This window comes from Dromiciops gliroides, chromosome 5 (genome assembly GCF_019393635.1).
Source record: "Dromiciops gliroides isolate mDroGli1 chromosome 5, mDroGli1.pri, whole genome shotgun sequence".
NCBI classification, from domain to species: domain Eukaryota; kingdom Metazoa; phylum Chordata; class Mammalia; order Microbiotheria; family Microbiotheriidae; genus Dromiciops; species Dromiciops gliroides.
This window is the reverse complement of record NC_057865.1, coordinates 193281514-193303602: the sequence shown is the minus strand read 5'-3', so window position 1 is coordinate 193303602 and position 22089 is coordinate 193281514. Positions and strand designations below refer to the sequence as shown.

The window sequence follows — 22089 nt, the reverse complement described above, 5'->3', positions numbered from 1 at the left end:
GGTTCTACAAGGAGACTAGCAAAAAAAAACCCTACATAATAACTCAGGTGAATATCTTGAAGATGTTAAACATCTTGAATGTTTCCATTAAAAAAACACTTTTGAAAGGTTAAAAGTTACCATTTGCCACATGTTCTCTCTAAGCTTGAGACCACTTTCCCCTAAGCTCTGCCTGTATTTGTAGGAGAGGGTTACATTTGGTGGGGGGGAGTAAGGGGATGTTTTATGTTATTTATCAAACCATAGTAAATAGCTATTTCTAAAACGTAACTGCTGATAATCTTGTGGGGTTCATAATCTTTTGGGATGCATGAGATACAGCATTAGAAAGACATGCCCCCAGCACCTCAGGCTATCTCTAGAACCTTTTGGGAAGATATAGCAACTGCCTTGGGAATTTGGCCAACCCTGAATGTGGCTATTGGGAGAGAAACACCAGAGCATATGCATATATAATGTTATGTTCTTGTGATATTCACAATTATGTTAATGTTTGATGAATTTGATGAACAAGGGATTAAAAGAATTGGCTGGATAAACTAAAAGGGCTTTTAATGTAGTTAACATTTAGCACATACATTACACATCTTTGGGGAACATTGATGACAAAAAAAAAAACACTTCCTAACATCTCAGATAAATCCTCTCAATTTTAGCTTAAATATGGGTCCTCTGTCTCTTCTGTTAAGAAATGGAAAATAGCTGGTCCCCATCCCCTACACAATGGTCAATATACTTTGTTAGAGAGAGAATACCATCCTTAGCCTTTTCTTCTTCTTACTAAATGATCCCTAGTTCTCACAGTCTCTGTTAATGAGTTCTATTTTCTAGTCACTTGATCCAAGCGCTTAGGTCAAGGTGAATAAAAATAGCACATAGATCTGTCAGTGTTTCCAGCTTCAGTTGGTCCAAAAATTCCTTCTGGAATGGAAGAAGTGAGCCAGAATGTGCCCCAATTGCTCCCTAACATGACAAGGTAGAGTGTATATCTCAGGTAGAGTGTACATCCTCTCCACTTCCCCATCCCCCCCAAAATGTCTATTAGTAAAGTTACCAGTTTGGAAAGGAACAAACCACTGGATTTGTTTTGGTTGGGAGGGTGGGAGGCAGAAGGGGCAACTGAGTTTCTACTGTAATTGACTATATAGTCCTTAGGTCTCAATATATCTGCAGATTTGGGGCTTAGAGGGACTGAGGGTTGGGGGCAGCCTTGCCGGGTGAAGTGAAAGAAGCTAGTTCATACTCTCCAGCATTGTGTTGTCTAAATCTCACTGCTTCAAATAGTAAAATCAGGGCTTTAAAAATTTTTTTTGCTATTGGGGGAGGGGAAGGAGAAGAGGGTTTTAATACTCCAGGGCATTGCTTCTACAAAGTATAGATTGACACCTCATATCCTTATCCTAGTGGATGTCAGGAGACTGATATTGCTGTCATTCATTGTTGCCTCATCATGACATCAGAGTTAATTAAGGAGGGTCCTGAAAATTGCAGTACCATAAACTGAGAGCATTCCTCTCTGGTAGGGATGAACTTTCATGGACTATGAGGGTTCTGACCTTTTTGTAGTAGGGTATAGAGAAAATGTGGAGAGATTTGTCTCATACACAGTCCCCTTGAATTTTGACCTAGACTGCTCTATTTAAGCCCTGTTTACATCTTTCATCTTCAGAATGCACCATCATAATTTCTCAAAGTTATTACTCAGAACACACCCCTCCTGCATTTCAGTTTTATTATCCTCATTTTAGGGATGATGAAATGGAAGCACAGAGCAGTAGCAATTGAGCAAACCAAGAGAGGTTGTGATCAAGGCCCAGAACGCTAAATGCTTTTCTGAGCATTTTCTGCATTCCTGATAATAGTGTTGGCTCTACTGAGAGGCAGTTTTTCTGTCCACCAACTCTATTAAATCTAAAGATAGAAATGTTTATAGATAGATACATTCATACAACATTGTTAGTTTGATAATTAACAATTAACAATTAACAATTAACAATTAAGTAGGATTTAGATAATATGTGCCAGACGCTGTGCTAAGAACTTCACAATTTTTATCTCCTTTGATTTTTTTTTTTTAGGGCAATGAGGGTTAAGTGACTTGCCTAGAGTGACACAGGTAGTAAGTGTCAAATGTCTGAGGCCAGATTTGAACTCAGATCCTTCTGAATCCAGGGCTGGTGCTTTATCCACTGCACCACCTAGCTGCCCCCTTCACCTAGCTGCCCCCTATCTCCTTTGATTTTCACAACAACCCTGGAAGGTAAGGTGCTATAATTACTCCCATTTTACAGTCGAAGAAACTAAGCCAAGCAGAGGTTAAATAACTTCCCCAAGGTCATAGAGCCAGGAAGTGTCAGAGGCTAGATTTGAACTCAGGTCTTCCTGACTCCAGGCCCCACTCTCTCTCCTCTGTGCCACCTAGCTGCCATCCCTTTTAGCCTGTCCCAAGGGCCTAAGAGGCTCTCACAGATCTTTCAATGAATTTCAATTCTTATCTAGTGTTCTCTTTGCTTTTCTAGCCCTACTTCATCCTCTAATAGCTTGAAAAATACTGTCCTAAGCACCTAATTGCAACAGATTGCAGCACAGAACTTTTTTTAAAGGAAGCAGATGGATGGGTCTGTGGTGTTAGAGAATGAGGATTTTTACAAATATAAGGTAATGGTTCAGAAAGCACATTTCAATAGGTGGCTCTTTCATTTCATGCACAAAACAGATGACTAGGTCCTTCCCAACCTTGAAGGCTCTTCACCACCCTGGGGACTTGGACAAATGCTGGTACTTCATAGTGAGAACCTCATTCCAAAGATGGGGAACATATGAGCTCCCTAATGTAAAGAATTAATTGTTATTTGAGGTTTTTATGCCTTGTTGAGCACTGGCCTGGGGCTCCGCAAACTGCATGGTGCTCCACCCACTGGTTGTAGCCGTTGCCAGGGCTCTGGCACCTCACGTCATCACCACTCGCTGACACCTACATGGGCCTGGCAAAATTATAATGATTGGAAGCCTAGTGAGGGCAGTCATGTGACTGTCAGAGCAGCCATCCCATTGGCTGGGACTGTGTGAGGTGTTTCTAGGTTTGGGCCAGGAGAATTGGGCATTCTGGGTGGAAGCTGGAGAGTGACAGGAGTTCTGCTGCATATTTTCAGCTGATTCCTGGGCGGTGGTATTTTTCAGGTATTATAATTTCCCTTTCCCCATTTTTATTTCCTTTTCCTTGATCCTACTGATCCTGTTTGTGTGTGTTTTTTTAAGTTTGTTCTTGTTAAAATAAATCTTGTTCTGTTTTGAGGGAGGCTGCCGGTTTCCTTCCTTGCCCCAATATTGTGGCGAGCCGCTTAGCTAGCACTCCCCAATTAAAAATTGGTCCCCACACTCATGACCTCTTCTTATGATAATCCCTAATTATTATTACAGCCTTTCAGAAAAGGAACCAAATGGCTAGCAATAAATTATATCTTTTCAGCCCACAAACACATGCAGGTGACTGCTGTCTTCAACAAATGCCTTTGGCCCCTTTGTTACCTTCCATAGAATACCTTATCTTCCTTCTGCTTTTTACCTTTTTACTTTATTCCTCCATGGTATGAAATCTTTTAAAAATACAGAAAAAGGTGGGAGGGAGTTCAACAGCTGTCTAGTCCAACCCTCTCATTTTGCAATTAAGAAAACTGAGGCCCAGAGAAGTGATGAGTGTGGTTTGGGACATCACAAGTTGGGTGTGTGGGAGTGGTGCAACAATATATACCCAACAAGCAACACATGATTGGAGCTCATCTTAGAAGGCAGAGCTCTAGTTTATTTGAATCTCCCAAATAGAGGATATGATTGAACCTACTGGGATAGAGAGGGAAAATTGACAATGACAGAAACTTAGAGAATTGGCTACTTTTAAGACAATAGAATAAAAAGAATGACAATTTAGAATATAAACCAGAAAACAAAGAGGAATGAGAAGGAAAAAAGTCATGGAATCCAACAGGAAAAGAATCATGGAATTTTAGAGTTCAGAGGGTCAATCCCCCTCATTTTACAAACATGCACAGAAAGAAATTCCATATTTATGTATATACATAAATATGTATATATATATGATCTACCTATGTGATTGAAAAATAAACATACTATATATACATATATGTGTGTATGTATATGTGTATAACTATCTCTCTATCTGTCTATATCTTTATCTCTATCTCACATAAATAGATCATTCTATCACAGGTAGAGTTGGGACTTGGTCTCCTGACTCACAGACTAGCGTGATCTGCATTACACCACACAGTGTCAACAGGTTAACTATATAAACCATGCAGAGATTAAGGAGGATGAGGATACATAGAAGGGCTATTGAATCTGTAAATTAGCTCATGAATGGCTGAGAGACAAACTTCAGTGGGATTGTGGTAGTAGAAACAAGTGTGCAAAAGGTTAGTTAATTGGATGGTGATGAAATGAGGGCAGTGAATACATACTACTCTACTAAGGAGGTCAATGAAGGGAAAAGTAGAATAGCAAGAGATAATAGGAGGACCCCTCCCAAAATGTGTTTATTTGTTTTCTTAGGGCTACACAAAGGGGAAACAGTGGTAGGGAGGGGTTGAAGATGCCAGAGATATGAGGTATCATTTTTGGTTTTGTTTTTGTTTTTTCATTTTTGGACTCCTAGGGCCAAGCACAGTGCTTTATAAATAGCAGGCACTCAATGAGTATTTATTGAATTCAACTGGATTTTTTGAATTTATGGATTCAAAATCCCATGGTACTATGAAGGAAATGGATTAACAGCATTGTGGAAGGTCAGTCTTTGAAATGAACCTAGTTCCTACCATTGAGCCTGCTGGATGCATTTGTGTATATTCACATAGCCTCAGTAACACTGATTCCTCTTTTGGAAATAAACAAAGATCTTTTTAAACATCTGGATTTTACAACACATCTTGAATTATTCTATCTCTCCTGCATTACTGAAAAGAAGCTAGATTAAGGGGAGAATAAAATCAGGGAAGGGAGGAATCATTTCTGAGGTAATGCTAGCACAGCCAGCATTAGAATGTCAAAGATAATGGAACCCACAGCTAATAAAGAAAGAAGTGGCTTTAGTGAGTAGTGAGACCCTTCCATTTGAATTTTTTTTTTTTTTTTTGCAGGGCAATGAGGGTTAAGTGACTTGCCCAGGATCACACAGTTAGTAAGTGTCAAGGGTCTGAGGCTGGATTTGAACTTAGGTCCTACTGAATCCAGGGCTGGTGCTTTATCCACTGTGCCACCTAGCTGTCCCTCACCCCCATTTGAATTCTAAGACCCTAACTTCTACTTGCTATTCAATATGTTGAGTTCACCTACTAGGTAACAGAGCCACAGAGAGACAAGATTGTGATGTGGGGTCCTTTGTTCTTTTACTAAGAGAGCACTGTTCTTTCAACTATGTCTCTTCTCAGACATGGCAGAACAAGGTAGGGCCCTTATTCTCAAATAGCTATCATAATTCTTTTTCAAATATCAGTGGAAGGCTTGACTCCTTCCACAGATATTCTCATTTTCATAGGAGAACTACCATAAGTATGACCCATAAGAATGAATCTCTAATTATAACATTTCAAGACATCATATCAAGCCAAGTAATCGACTCTCTAGCCTACCTGATCATATGGTTCCACTTATTAAGTGGCTGCAAACAGAGTACATAAGAAGCTCTCCATCTCAATTATAATAGAGACATGATTTCAACCCCCAAATTAATTCTGCTATGTATTTATAATCTACTGGAAATCAGAGTTCAAAGCTAATCTAGCAGCAGAACCAAAAGTGAATGTAACCCCATTTAGAGTCAACAGCCTCTTATAAAAACCAACATAAGGAGAGAATCAAGACACTAATTTGTGAAAAAGCTATGTTATAAAAAAATGTCAGTATACTTGTGAATCCTGAATTCAGAAAAAAGATTTGGTCTATCCAGTGTTGAAGATCAAGTCAGTGTCTTTCTTCCACCCATCTTACATACTCTCTTTTCTACCTTAGTCTGAGAATTACCAAAGATATGTCCTACCCTCTCCCATTTCCTCTCCTTGGTCAGAAGGATTATCACCAATTTGGGGTGCATCTGGTAGCCATCCTCGCTGAAGGACAAATTCCTCCCCTCAAAAGTGACATTGATTAGATACCTAGGAAGATAAAAAAGAGAGAGAAAGATTAAGCATGGACACATATATCAAAACAATGTTATAAAAATATTATGTGTTGCCTCTCCAACTCTGATCTGTTCAGAAGCTAAACTGAATGCATATCAAGATACAAAAAAGTTTCAAAACAGAAGAAGAAATAAACTAAGTGGAAAGATTTAGAACAATACATAGGGAGAGGGATGGAAAGTGGGACCAGTAAAGATGGAGAAATAAACTTTCAAGTACTTTCTGCTTTATAGCAGAAAGAAGAAAATAAAGATGAGAAACAAGAAACAGAAGGGTTGTACAGTGAAATTACAAGAGGGTATCGGAATGAAAAATAGCAAGAAATAAAAACTTAAAGAAAAGTAGGCAAATGTAGAGTAAAATGAATGGCAAAAGAATTCTTTTTTTTTAAAAGTCATGAGCAAACAACCATGCTACACAAAGTCTAACATTCATAAACACTGTTGGTTCAAATAAAATATACACCTGGGTTAATCTGATACATTTTTTTTCTGAGGCAATTGGGGTTAAGTGACTTGCCCAGGGTCACACAGCTAGTAAGTGTCAAGTGTCTGAGGCTGGATTTGAACTCAGGTTCTCCTGAATCCAAGGCCAGTGCTTTATCCACTGCACCACCTAGCTGCCCCAATCTGATACATGTTTAACAATATATATTAAAAACATTGTGCTGCATGATAATTGAGCATAAATTGGAAATTGAGCATAAATGGTGAGGAGGTCCCCAAAACAAATTTCATTGATTTCACAGTTTTGCCAATTCCGTTCCCAATTGGTCAGACTTGGGACAAGGAGACAGCTTTGCTTAGGTTTTTCTGGAAAATCAGAGACCTGACACCTAGGTTATTCATAGAGTTCTAGCTCATTCCCCAGAATTGCAGAATTGGAGTTGGAAGGAACTCTAGAGGAAATCTATTCCAACCTGTACCTTTATCCTCACCATAGAATGGGGATTGACAGATGCTAAGGAGGTAAAAGCAGTGGGATTTTGAAAGCAAAAATAGAGAGCATCTCTGGAATCAGCTAAGGGAAAGAGAGAACTGGAGGGAGGAAGATGCTTTCTGAAGTTCTTCTGAAGATAATTGACATACATAACTCATGAGGAATCAGATATATCTAGGCTCCTCATTTCTTTGGCAGAACACATCAATAAACGAATCAGCAAGTATTTATTAAGTGCCTATTATATACCAGGTATTGTAATAAACTCTGATATTACAAAGACAGGAATGAAGTAATCCCTTTTCTCAGGGAATTTACATGTGAGAAAACACACACACTATATATATATATATATATGTATGTATGTATATTTGTGTATATATATATATATATAATGTGTGTATGTATAAAATATGTATGAAAAATATATAATCAATATAAGGGAAGAAAAGCACCAGAAGTTGTGGGTAATTAGGGGAAATATTGTATAAAAGGTGGTGCTAGAGGTGCATCTTGAAGGGAGAGATTTAATGAGGTGGAGGTGAGGAGGGAGTGTTTTCTAGTCATAGGAGAAGGCCAGTGTAAAGATAGATAGGAGATGGAATACCATGAATCAGAGACAGAGAAAAAGCCAGGTTGACTGACTTATAGAGCAAGACTTCTTAAACTTTTTCCACTCATGACAACTTTTTCCCTGAGAAATTTTTACATGATCTCTTTTATTTAGGTATATAAAATATGTACACATGACCTTTTACTGTTGCCAAATTTTTCATGATCCCTACATTCAGTTGTGCAACCCTATATGGGGTCATGACCCACAGTTTAAGAAGCCAAGTTGTAGAGTATGAGAAGGTTGAAAAAGGTTGGGGTCATATGGTGAAGGGCTTTAAACGTCAAAGAGAAGAGTTTATTTCTTATCCTAGAAGCAATAAGGAGCCACTGGAGGTTGTTAAGTTAAGGGAGTGGCATGATCTGATCTGCAACTGAGGAAAATCTATTTGTCAGATAAATGAAGCCATCACAATTGTCTAGGTGAGAGGGGATGAGAACCTGGACTCTTGAGGTTGTAATGTTAACAGAGGGAAAGGGACAGTTTTCAAAGATGTTAAGGAAGCAGAAATGGCAAAATGTATTGAGTCACTGGATATTTGAGATGAGAGAGAGTGAGGAATCAAGGAAAAGAACTAAAGTTAGGGAATGAGAACCATAAGGAAGTTTGGAAGAGAGACGAGTTTAGGTGAAAGATAAAGACTTTTGTTTTGGACATATTGAATTTGAGATGTCTCCAGGAAACTCAATTTGAAATGTCAAATGGTTAGTTGGTGATGTTGGACTGAAGCTCAGAAGAGAGACTGGGTTGTATATATAGATCTGGAGTCATAAGCATAGATATGATAATTAAACCCAAGTGGATGAGGTCATTAAGAGAAAAGGGGAAGAAAGAAAAGAAAGCCTAGGGTAGAACTTTTGAGTAAATACTCACAGCTAGGGGGTATGATACAGATAATTCTCAACAAAGGATATTAAAAAGAACTGATTAGACAAGAGGAGAACCTAGATAGTCAGACCATGAAAACTCAGATTGGAGTGTGTATCCAGAAAGAGATATCATTAGTTTTTAGTGTGATGGAGAAGTGGAAAAGGATAAGATCTGAAAACAAAAAAACAACTATTGATTCTGGCAGCTTGGACAAAGCAGTTTTAGTTGAGTAATGAGGTGAGAAGCCAGACCACAAAGGGTTAAGGAGTGAAGGAGAGGAGAGGAAGTAGATTCCACCAATATAGTTAACTTTTTCTAGGAGTTTAACTGAGAAAAGGAGGAGAGATATAAGATGATAGCTTAAATAGGATAAGTCTAGTAGAAAATTATTAAGGATGGAGATTTGGGCATGTTTGTAGATAGTAGGGGAAAAACACTATAGGAATGAGAGAAATTAAAGGTTGGGGTGAGGTTGGTGACTGATAGGAAAATTTACTGGAGGAGACAGTAGAGGATGGGATCAAGGGTGCATGCAGAGAGGGTTGGTCTGTACAAGAAGAAGTGGTACCTAATTATCAGAGTTGAAGAAAGAAGAGAGTGGGAGGTGATGTCAAGGGGTTTTTAGATGAATACAAGGGGAGAAGAGAGAGTACATGCCAAATGGCTTCACTTTTCTCAGTAAAGTAAGAGTCAAGGACCTCAATTGAAAGAAGAGAGGAAGGGGGAGACATAGGAGGCTTGAAGAGAGAAGAGGTTTGCAAGAGTTTCTGTGGGAAATAAGGAATCAATTAGAGAGGAATAAGATTTCCTCACTTCTTTGAGAGTGCATTTGAAATTAGATAGCATATATTCACAGCATCAGCATAGATAGAAGCCTTCCACCAATCTCATTCAGCAGCACATAAATAGAAGTCAAGGAGGTAGATGGTGGAAGTAACCTGGTGCTGGGGTTTGTCAAGGGAGAAACATTAATGGATTCCATAAGTAAAGGTGCTTTGGGAGTCTCCAAGTGTGTATCTACCCCCATGTGTTTGGGAGCTAAGGCAGAGCATACATTTGGGTCAAGTTATCCTTTAGAAAAGAAGCACCTTATTTTTTGCAGTGAAAGCTGAATCCACTTTCATGCTCATCAAAAATAATAATTCTCTCTTTAAAGATATGAAATACAGTTGTATCTTTTTACTTGTCAGGTTCCTGATTCTTGTTCTTCTCGAGTTTCCCATCCTTCTTGAGCCAACTTCTCCTACAAAATGTTAGACAATTATAGCCTAACTATGCTTACTCTAACTTTTAAATCTGCTTTTCCAAAATCCACTGTACATTTCAGATTATGCCTGGCAGTTCACTCTCCCTTCACAAACTATAATACAGTTGATCACTCCAAAGACCCATTTTAAGACTTCAACAATCAGTTCCTAGTTGGTAAGAATTAAGTGGAAATTAGTTTCCTTTACTGGATGAAACTTTAAGTGAACTCTAACTTCCCAGCTTTGTTATACATTCTTTCCTTTATTATACATTCTTTCCTCACCTGCACTCCTCAGTCCAGCCAAACTGGCCTTATTGCTCTTCCTCACACACAGCACTCAATCTCCAGTGCATCCTTCTCTCAGGCTGTCTCCCACGTCTGGAATACTCAGCCTACTTGCATCTCCTAAAATCTCTAATGCCCTCAGAGCTGACATCCAACACCATGTCCATAAGGAGGCCTTTTTTGCCTTTCCCCTCACCTCAACAGCTGCTAATGCCTCTCTCTAATAAAAGCATCTACTTTACCCAGCTGTTGTGAGGATCAATGAAGAGAATATTTGGAAGAGCTTTACAAATCTTAAAGAGCTGTATAAAGGCTAGCCATCATTGCCATTATTAGAAAGAGAGAGAGGGAGCATGATGTAGTAGATAGAGAACTGGCCTTATATTGAAGGAAGTCTGCATTCACGTCCTGCTTCTTTCATATGATGGCTATGTGATCCTGGTCAAGTTACTTAATGTGCCAAGAACAACTCTCTAAGACTTTGAGTTTCAGGATAACAGCCTACTTACATTGGTTGAAGCAGTTCCTCATTGGAAGCTACCAACATAAATGAAATTACATGGCCAGTCCCTATCTTATACATTTACAAATTGTCTCCTTCTGGAGAATGTAAACCATTTGAAGGCAGGTGCTGTATCATTTATGTACCATACTGGTGTACTGTGCCTAACATACAGGAGATACTTAATAAAATGCATCTTTTTTGTGAGGCAATTGGGGTTAAGTGACTGCCCCGGGTCACACAGCTAGTAATTGTCAAGTGTCTAAGGTTGGATTTGAACTCAAGTCGTCCTGAATCCAGGGCCGGTGCTTTATCCACTGTGCCACCTAGCTGCCCCAATAAAATGCGTCTTGATGGCCCTATGAATTTCTTTGCTTTGGTCAGACCAAATCTAAAGTGCTATGTTCAGTTTTCAGTATTCCATTTTAGGAAAGATATTGATAAACTGGAGATTTCCTAGAAAAAAGATGGCCAGGATTCTGAAGGCCTTGAGGTCACACCATGAGGACCACTTAAAGGAATGGGGAAAGACTGTGGGAAAGAAGGAGAAGCATGAAGTATTTGAAAAGCTATCATAGAGTATTACATAAACAATTTGCTCAGCTCTTGGACATAATGAAAAGTAATGGGTGGAATTACAACAGGACAAAATTAAACTTGCTGTAAGAAAACTTCCCTAATAACTAGCTATCAAGAGTAGAACGTGACACTTTACAAGGTAATAGATTCTGCCTTGATGGAGTTCTTTCAGCAACTTGTTATCAAAACACATTAGCTAGGTGGTACCATGGATAAAGTATTGGATTCAGCATCAGGAAGACCTGAGTTCAGACCACAGGCAAATAACTCAGTTTTTGTTTGCTCTAGTTTCTTCAACTGTAAAATGATGATGATAATGGCACTTACCTCCCAGGATTGTCATAGGGAAAAAAAATGAGATAATATTTGTGAAGTTATTTGCAGTCCTCAAAGCATTATATAAATGCTAATTGAACATATAATGTAATAAACTACCTTGCAGGGAAGGTTTGTGTTAGAGTAGATAATCTCTGAGGTCCCTTCTAATTCAGAAATTTTGTGATTCTGGGGGGGATACCTTCCTCCTAAAAGTTTGGAGGAGATGGGGAGAAGGTTCAAGCCAGCTACAATGAACTGACACCCATACATGCCTTAGGGGAATGGTTCAAAGGGTTGGGTCCCAAATTAATCAAGCATAGACAAGAGAACATGTGCTCTGGGCTGTTATATTAGTGTTCATAGTGGCACACATGTTCAGATTAGCAAGAACTATGTAGGTAATTGAGAGGTGTGCCAGTGAAATCCTCCCTGCCACCTGTACCCCAATCCCCACCCCATTTCACTGCTGGCTGCTATGATCTGATAATTAGCACATTCCTCACTGAAGAATTCCCAAAGGAGTGCTCATTACAACTGCATTAATGCAACTGTGCTAACGATAATTAATGCTCCTTTACCATAACTGCCCAAGAAATCAATAATGATTAGCTACATGTTCACATGACATGTGCTTCCAAGCCTCAGGCCTGGTGCTGCTTAAAAGAGATGAGTCCATTAAAAAAAACTGGAAAGGTAAAGATGATATAATCAGAGAGAAGGTGTTGTCTAACTTGAGGGGGAGGGAGCCACAAGGGAATGGTAGTCAAGTAAACAGATGGGAGAGCTCTTAAATACATCTAAAGGACAAATATTGATCACCAGAAGCCAGTTAAAAGCCTCTTTTCTCTACCTCATCTCACAAACTCAAAATGATACAATTCTAGGAACCATGCAAACTCACACAATCAAGTTGGCAGAACACAGTTCCTTCTTGATTGTCTAAAGTGGCTCTCCGGGCATCATGAAATAGAACCCTCTTGAGTCACTCTCCTTATGGTCCATTGTCTCTTTGGAAACTCACAAACCTTTTATTCATGATCAATGGCTAGCTTCAGACAAAGACAAAGTGGCCTCCCAAGCCCTCCTTTTCAATTTAACTCAATAAAACCTACTATGTCCCTACGGTGTGGAATAGACTGTGACAGGTGCTAGGAGGGTGAGATGGGAGAAAACTGAGGATTGGAGCATCACTGTCTTAGAAAATTTACAATCTACAAACTAGGGTGAGAGGGAAAGATAAAACAAGTGTACAGATAACCATGCTATAAGGCAAAATATGGGTGACATGAGAGATGTGAATGAAATGCTACTGTGCTTTGTGAAAAAGTTAGTATTTGAATTGGGTTTTGAAAATTTGCTACTTTTTTAAGAAGTGGAATCCAATGGGTTGGTGTGGAGGATGGAGGAAGGGAATTATAGACAGAAGTAACAGCATTGGCAAAGACTCAGAGGTAAGAAAGCATGGGTTCTTTTTTGGGAACAACCAGTCCAATGTGGGTAAAGTGTAGCATAAATGTAGGTGAACAGTAAAACAGTCTGGAAGGAGAGATTGAGAACAAAGGATAGAATCCTTCAAAATTAGGAAAAGGAATCTTCATTTGGTAGGCAATGAGAACCATTAAAGATTTTTGAGGTGGGGGACTACTTTGGGGATCTGTTTTATGAAGATTCATGTAATTTCTAGTAGTGCATTTTCCTTTTTAGTCTAGTATTTTTCAAACCTATAGTCAAGTTACTAATTATCTCATTTATTAGTAATTTATTAAGCCTTAATTAATAATTCATATTATTACTAATTATTAATTCATGCTATAATAACTCCAGGAATCATCTTCTAACAAATTCTCTTTAGAGCTTATTCTTTGGTACATGACAATGTTTTTGACACACATATCAGAACTATACATCCAAGTGAGGATTGGTCCCTTCAAAGTAGTCACCTTGAGAAACTGTATACTTGGGGCAGCAAGGTGTTGAAATGGATAATCCTCTTGGATTCAGGAGGACCTGAGTTCAAAGTCTGCCTCAGACATTTGACACTTACTGGCTGTGTAATCCTGGGCAAGTCACTTAACCCCCGTTGCCCCGCAACAAAAAAAAAAAAAGAAAGAAAGAAAGAAAAAGAAAGAAAGAAAAGGAAAAAAGAAAATAAACTATACTTATTCCTTTATTCCAATTCTATTGCCATTGCTTAAAACACTGCTCATACTTCTATTTTGGAACAGCATTTAGAAGTAGCTGTTAAGCTATATAAGTTAGTCCTGTTTATTTTCTCATAATAAGATATTATTGCTTGCCAAAAACATTGGCAAGTTCGATCATTCACCTTTCATTAGAGGTGGCTCTGAATGAATTTTGGTGGTTTTCAAAAATCAAATCCACCTTTACAATGGTGCCTTCCATCTCAAACTGGGTTGTGGTCTAGGATTTGTCACCATTGAATAGTTTTCAAAGCAATGATTATTTCACTTTTTGCATTTGTATCCTAGTGCCTTAGCACAGGGCTTGTTGATTGACTGAATGATTAAATATGCCACTTACACATGCTAACCCTGAAAGAGTTCTAAGTGTATTTTAAGCAATGACAGCATAACTGGAATAAGTATACTTTAATCTACCTTCCATAGTGACTTATTATTTTTATATTTATTTTATATATTCACTTATATGCTTCCTTGTCATGTCCCTGGTTAGAATATATGCTACTTATGAGTAGGCATTGTTTCATTTAACATATTTGCACTTGGCATAGGGTCTAGCATATAATAAGTACTTTAAAAATGAATTTTAATTGATTGATTGATTCCCTGTGCACCCAGGCATAGTTGCACTTTCTCTGGAAAAGAAGTAGGGAAAATGTATATAATATCAAACCATCATGCACTAGACTTACCAAGGAGAACAATCTATTTCTGCCTCAGTAGAAATGTATTAGGAAAGTAATAATCACCAAAAAACAATTTTTAGTTTTCAAAATGATTCTTTTAGATACGGTATTTCATTCATTCTCAATAACAGTCTCATTAGTCAGATAGTGTATCATCCTTATTTTATGGATAAATAAAACAAGAACTCTGAGAGATGAAGTGGTTTAGCTGCAACTCAGTCATGTCTCTTAACTAAATTAGTGACCTTTCTTTACCACTAGACAAGTAAAGTATGGACCATTGAATTTGGGTTCAAAGAAGCTGGTTCCTAGTCTACCTCTACTATTTCCTATCTGTGTCACTTTAGTTAAACTGCTTTTCTTTCTCACTCCCCACTTTAAGGTTTACAGGACTGTTAAGGTCCTTCTAAGTTCTATATTTTATAAACCAACTTCTCTTTGGGTTATTCTACAGTCAAATTCCTGACTGTCCTCTGGGGGCAATTCAACCCTGGCAATAGCATGCTTGTCCATGGCATACTCTACTACACATTATGTATGGCAGACACATCATACATGTCAATTGGAAAATATGCCCCTGAAGGCATAAGCACTCTTGGCTGAAGAAAACTGGGTGTCTCCACTTTACTTGCTGATAAAAGACTATCAATCTAATACCTTTTACTTCAATATTCCAGAATTCCATGCTGTCACAATGGTATTTTTTACTTTTCCTATCATTATTGGTTTTAGCTACATATGACTTCAATGAAATTCTCAAAAACAAGGAGTTAATTAGTCATAATATTTTATAGACTAAAAGTCAACTACGTGGAGGACATGAAGATACGTTCCACAAGATTTAAAAGTTAGAGGTAGAATAATGATTCATTGATGCTGAGTGAAATGAGCAGAACCAAGAGAACATTGTACACAGTATCAACAACATTTTGTGATGATCAACTGTGGTGGACTTGGTTCTTCCCAGCAATGCAATGATCCAAGACAATGCCGAAAGATTTATGGTGGAAAATGCCCTCCACATTCAGAAAAAGAACTATGGAGTCTGAATGCAGACTGAAGCATACTATATTCACTTTGTTGTTGCTCTTTTGTTATTGTTCTTGTTTATTTTTTTCTTGCAGATTTTTCTTTCCTTCTGTTCTGATTAATGTGGCAATATGTTTAACAAGATTTTAATGTATAACATATCAAATTGCTTACTGGCTTCAGGAGCAGGGAGGGAAGGGAGAGTGGGAGGAAAATTTGGAACTCAAAAAATATCTTTGCATGTAATTGAGAAAAACTAAAATAAATAAATATTTTTTAAAAAGAATAATGATTAGGGGCATCTAGGTGGCGCAGTGGATAGAGCACTGGCCCTGGAGTCAGGAGTACCTGAGTTCAAATCCGGCCTCAGACACTTAACACTTACTAGCTGTGTGACCCCAGGCAAGTCACTTAACCCCAATTGCCTCACTAAAAAAAAAAAATAAAAAAAAATAATGATTCACATTTATATGGTACTAGGGGCAGCAAGGTGGCACAGTGGATAGAGCACTGGCCCTGGATGCAGGAGGACCTGAGTTCAAATCCGGCCTCAGACACTTAACACTTACTAGCTGTGTGACCCTGGGCAAGTCACTTAACCCCAATTGCCTCACACACAAAAAACAACAACAACAACAACAACAACATTCATTTACGTCTTACCCTGATACATTATTTGGATGTGGAAGTTATCTTCTATTCTTAAAAGGTATACCAGCAAAAGTAATGACAATGGCAGATCCTACCAACTGTGAAAGGCATGGAATGCAAGTTTGTTTTTGCTCTCCAAGAAACAATTCCCCAAATCTAGGGAATAGCACCATTAGTTTGGGCATAAAGTTGAATATTTCAGTCATGGCAACTCCTGAGGATTGTCTGTCAAGTTATTTTACTCTACGATTAGTGGATGGAGTGGACTACCCACCTTAATAAAATTGCAGGTTACTGAAGAAAGTATTAAAAGTTTAAAAGGCCTCAGGAGTTAGTTCTTAACATATAGGAGTCAAGGATTTGTTTGTTTGTTGGGGGAGGGCATTTTTGAGACTGGCTATCTCTGTCTCCCGTAGGTTGGAAGTACAGTGGACACTCACTCATAGGCCCAATCCCACTACTCATCAGCATGGAATCCTGCTCCTTTTTTTTCCCCAGGGCAATGAGAGTTAAGTGACTTGCCCAGGGTCACACAGCTAGTGACTGTTAAGTGTCTGAGGCCAGATTCGAATTCAAGTCCTCCTGAATCTAGGGCTGGTGCTTTATCCATTGTGCCACCTAGCTGCCTCCCTCCCTGCTCCTTTTTTTGACCCTGGACAGTATGTATCATCACAGGCTCCCCACATACTGGTGGCAAACAGGCCTTCAGCTTTAGCTTTATTGTAGCTCAGCATTCCTAAGCTCAAGTGATCCACCAGCCTCAGCCTCCTCAGAAGGAGGGATTATAAGTATGCACCTCCATGCCTGGATAAAGGAGTTCTCCAAATATCTTTTCCCCTGCCCTCTCACAGCCCTATTTGAATACTGGATACATCCTTCTTCTATATAATGGTGTACCTCAGGGAACTAACTTTGCTGCCTTGTTAATGCCACCTTAATCAAAGGTGCTTAATACCAAAAACTATTTCTCAGTCAGGCAACTGCATTGAATTTGATAATGGGAAAGCGAACCTCCCCGATCCCCATGCCCCACAAGCCCTAGGCATCTTTCCTGTCAAGATCTGGCAGAGTATCAAGGGCAACAGATGTGTTATTGGCAGCCGCCCAGGAGAGCAGAACTCCAGGGATGGAATGGGACAGCAGGACCAGGTTAAGAATTGTGAACAGGTGAAGGTGTTTAAAAACAAAAACTCAACTAAAAACAAACAAACAAAAGTCAACTGCACATATTTAAAGGCTGTACTTAAAGAAAAAAACATTTTTTCCATACCATAGTATTAAAATTCTCTTCCTGTTTCACAGATTGAACACTCAATATATTGGAAAGTTGCCCAGTACAAGTGATCATATCTTCTAGGCAGTAGGCAAAAATGCCAAAAAGGATAATGAGACTGTATTTACCTTATGTATTTCTATTTCTTTATTACTGTCTAACTGCATTTACTAAGCATAGTCCTGTCCTTCCTCTATCATTTTTGGTTCCCGATTGCACACTAGGAAAGAGGTATCAAAGCATTTGGCCTTCACTTGCAGCATAATTCTAATGAAAACAAACCCCAGCTATACCTTTGTTCCTTTCTGAAGAAGTGTCTTTAGTGGAGGACTTGCAGATATCGAGGTGGAAGGGACATCTTATAGATCTTTCCCTGTCCTCCATTTTTATTTTCTATCACCTTTTCCTACATTTGACTCTTCCCCTCCTTGAACCACTCCTTCCATCCTCTTACATTCAGTCCTCAAACACCATCAGTTCCTGATTGTTCTCTCTGCTTTAAGTCTCTCATTACCTCAGTCTATCCTTCATACAGTTGTCCAGGAGGTTTTTATTAAGGACAGGTATGATAATGTCACTTCCCTACTCAAAACCCATAATGGTTTCCTATTTTCTCTAGGATAGAATATAAACTCCTCTATTTAGCTTTTAAGGACCTTCAAAATCTAGCCCTAACCTGTACTCCAACCTCATTTTACATTCTTTACCCTATTGTGCTCTGAGATCCAGCCAAATTGGCATTTTCTCTGTTCCTCATGAGGCACTCCATCTCTGCCCTGACCATCCCCCATTCCTAGAATCACTCCCTCCACATATTCTCATCACCAAATCCTTGGCTTACTCCAAGATTCAGCTAAAGTAATACATGAATCCTTTCCTGATCCCGTCAAATACTAGTGTTTTCCCTCTAGTTTACTTGCATTTATCTGCTTTTCATTTGTTTCTATTTATTCTCTCTTTATATACTGGATATATGTTGATACAGGGACTTATTTTACTCTTATTACTCCTTAGGAATAAGATTTCTTTCTTTTTAATCTGTACCTCAGCACCTAGCACAATGCCTGGTACACAGTAGGTGCTTAATATGTGTTTCTTGATTGTTGTTTTATTGATAGTCCATATCATCAACCCACTAATCACATGCAAACACCCAAATGATGGTGGTGGTTGGACTACAGAGGACACAGACACACTTCTGTGGTAAGACCATCTTTGGAGTACTGTTCTTAATTCTAGGAACCACACTGAGAGAAAAGCAATCCTATAGAATGAAAGTCTTTAGCCTGGAAAAGAGAAGACTAAAAAACACAATTGCACCTACAACCCCACAATTTTTTGCCACATGGAAGAGGAAATAAACTTTATCTGTTTGACCCCAGAGGGGAAAACTAAACATCATGGGTTGAAATTACAGAGATGAATTTAGACTCAATATAGGGAAAAATCTTACAAACAGTTTAAATTATCTGCTAGTAGGATGGGCCATCATAGAAAATTATAGGTTTCTCATTAAAAGTCTTCAAGAGAATGCTGGATGATCTCCTGTCCAGTGTGTGGTGGAAGGCATTCTTTGGGGGGGTGGGGTATTGGTAGGATTAAATAGCTATTGAGGTTTCTTCTACCTCTGAAATTCTGAGATTCCACAAATGTAGAAGTGGGTAGACAAAAGGAGGGAAAATAAATAAGAGGATCTGTTGTAGGACATGGGTCTTTGAGATATAAGAGGCCATCCCATGGAACATGTACAGAACTGCCTTTCTTGCTTCCAGCTGACCTCATGAATTAACTCAGTGTTTGGGCTTTGGGGTCAGGGGTTCATTATTCCCCAAAGTACCCAAATGCTGAGGTGGCATATGTAGTAAGAGAGAAGCAGGAATGACTGCTAGCCACATGTTCCAAGAAAAGACATTTATGGAAAGGGGGAAGGGGGAAGGGGGAAATTCATGGTCTGAGATGTTATCCTATGAATAGATGAGGATATGGCATAAAAGTAAGATTTCTAGAGAAATTGCTCCTGGCAAAGATAAGTCATTTCATCACAATTTGTTTCTTCTAGAAGAATGACCAGAAAGGGATTCTTAGATGAATATTCTTAGGTCTCTAGGGAAGATGTGTCAAAAATGCATTAAACTTGAAATATAGGTGTATTAGAATGGGGTCAGAGGTTGAGGGTAAGATGAAAAGGAAATGAAGGTATTTGATCTGAAATGATCCATTAGCCTCAGAGGATATCTATCTTGGCTATCAGTAATAGACATCTCAATGGAAAGTTCTTGTTTTCTAATAAAGAAGAAAGACAAATGTTTAGCAACCCCCCATCCTTCTTACTCTGTTCATCCCTGTGCTACTCAAATCCAGACTACTGAAGTGCAAAACCCACTTTCCAATCCCTACTGCTCATTCTCCCATTTACTTCAACCTTCTCTCCCCCTCATCTAATACCCCTCTTTATATCTGCTCATCCTTTCTACTGAGCCCTCTGGAACTTCAGCAGCCTTCAAAGCCTTCTGTCTTCAAAGGAATGTCTGTCTCTTGGGATCCCTGGTTTTCCTCAAGATTCAGCTTAAATACCATCTTCTACATGTGGTGTTTTCTAATTCCCCAGCTGCTAAGTGCCCTCCCTCCCTAAACTGTCTTGTATGTGTATTATATATTATGTATATGCTTTAATATGTAAAGAATGTCTCCTCTGATAGAATGTGAATTTTTTTCTAGACAGGGGCCCTCATTTTTATCTTTGTACTCCCAGCCCTTCAAACTGTGCCTAACACATAATAGTTGTTTCATGAATACTTATTAATTGATTTATTGACAAAATAGATTATTATTGGCAAACCCAGAAAGAACAACCTTTAACAAGGAAGGGTTTCTTGGGATCCAGTTATTGGAGGGATATTCCCAAGTATAGATTTTAGAAAAAGGGTTGGGAGAGAGGGTACATTTGTAGAATAAGAATTTTTGAAAGGAAGGTATGATCCTGAGTGCATTCCAGTGTATTTACACATATGTATGTATGTGTGTACACATACATATAAATACATATAGATATGTGTATGTATATATGGAGAGAGAGAATGTGTGTGTGTGTGTGTATGTGTGTGTGTGTGTGTGTGAGAGAGAGAGAGAGAGAGAGAGAGAGAGAGAGAGAGAGAGAGAGAGAGAGAGAGTCTATAGCTACAATAAAGGAGAGAGGGCATATGAAGAGCATACAAGACTTTTAAGTGCTAGTTAGTGGTCACAAAAGCAAATAGATCATGAGGCAAAAAGCCCATTTGGGGTTATCTCTAGTTGTATAAATGTTGTTTCTGTCTCATAACACTGTGCTAATTTTGCTTCCAGCCCGAGCCAGTATTGAGAATTTGAGGGGAAGATCACAAACATGGGAAAGAATAAAAGCAAAATGTCTTCCATTGAAAAAATTTCAAATTTCTCAAAAGGGCCCTTGATCATTTCAAGGGAAAGCCAGAATCGGTTTATCTCACCTGAATCATTTTGCCCTTTTTTATTCACAAGAGGACAAGGTCCATGAACCCCAAATGCACCCTCACAAGAGACATAGTTAAAAGGAACATGTAATAATCACTTTCTGCAGTCCTGTGTGAGGGTTATGATTCTGCTGGGTGGTTTTTTTCTTTGTCAGGAGATCCCAGTTCTTTCTCTCCCTCTGTAGGTTTATGTTTCCATGGAAACATGCTCTTTAATGTCTCTGAAATCACTTTGCATTTAAACCACTAACTCTTTTCCAACCCAAGCAGATCGTGAAGAAAATTGACCATTTCAAGGTGGAACCTTATTTGTTTCCTTCACTTGCCAAAATTCTCAAATAAAAACTCTGGCTTTGTTGCCTCTATTTTTAACCACAATCTACTCCTCTCATAATCTGATTTCTTTGCTTACTAGTCTATTTATAAAGTGTTCTTTCTACAAGATCCAATGAACAATTAAATTCCAAGAACAATGGCTTTTTATTAGTCTTTTTTGTCTCAGACCTTTCTGCAGTATTTGATATACTTGATATCTTCCTTGCCAAGACATTCCAATTCTTTGGCTTATTGAACATTAGATTGTTCTAGCTTTCCTTACACTCTATTCCTCCATTGTCTTCTTGCTGGCTTCACTCTGTTACATCCCCCTATATGTGGATATACTTCAACTCTCTGTTCATCTTACTCTAATGCCTACTATTTCAGAGTTTAATTTCACTCTCATAGCTTCAATTATACATGGTACAGTGCGGTTCTCAAATTTTTAGCCCTGACCTCTCCACAACTTCAGTTCTTTATCTCCAAATACCTGTTCCACCTGTTCTTTGATTCCCCACTGTCATTTGTTTTTAAGTGAGACAATTGGGGTTAAGTGACTTGCCCAAGGTCACACAACTAGTAAGTGTTAAGTGTCTGAGGCCAGATTTGAACTCAGGTACTCCTGACTCCAGGGCCCCGATTCCCCACTGTCATTAAAAGTATTCTAAGGGGCGGTAAGGTGGCACAGTGGATAAAGCACCGGCCCTGGTTTCAGGAGGACCTGAGTTCAAATTCGGCCTCAGACACTTGACACTAGCTGTGTGACCCTGGGCAAGTCACTTAACCCCCATTGCCCTGCAAAAAAAAAAAAAAAGAAAGAAAGAAAAAGAAAAAAAAGTATTCTAAACTCATTTCCCCCAACCCCTAATCCCAAAATTTCGGTGACTCTGATTT

General features: G+C 38.7%; 1 protein-coding gene across 2 annotated transcripts in view; it reads right to left on the bottom strand.

Moving 5' to 3' along the window:
* Positions 1-22089, bottom strand: part of GRIN2B (glutamate ionotropic receptor NMDA type subunit 2B) — a 644293-nt gene that overhangs the window by 165952 nt on the left and 456252 nt on the right. For both annotated transcript variants that reach the window (XM_043969072.1, XM_043969071.1), the window contains one exon: positions 6053-6167. In XM_043969072.1, the coding sequence (XP_043825007.1) occupies positions 6053-6167 (115 nt within the window). The remainder of the gene's footprint in view (positions 1-6052; positions 6168-22089) is intronic.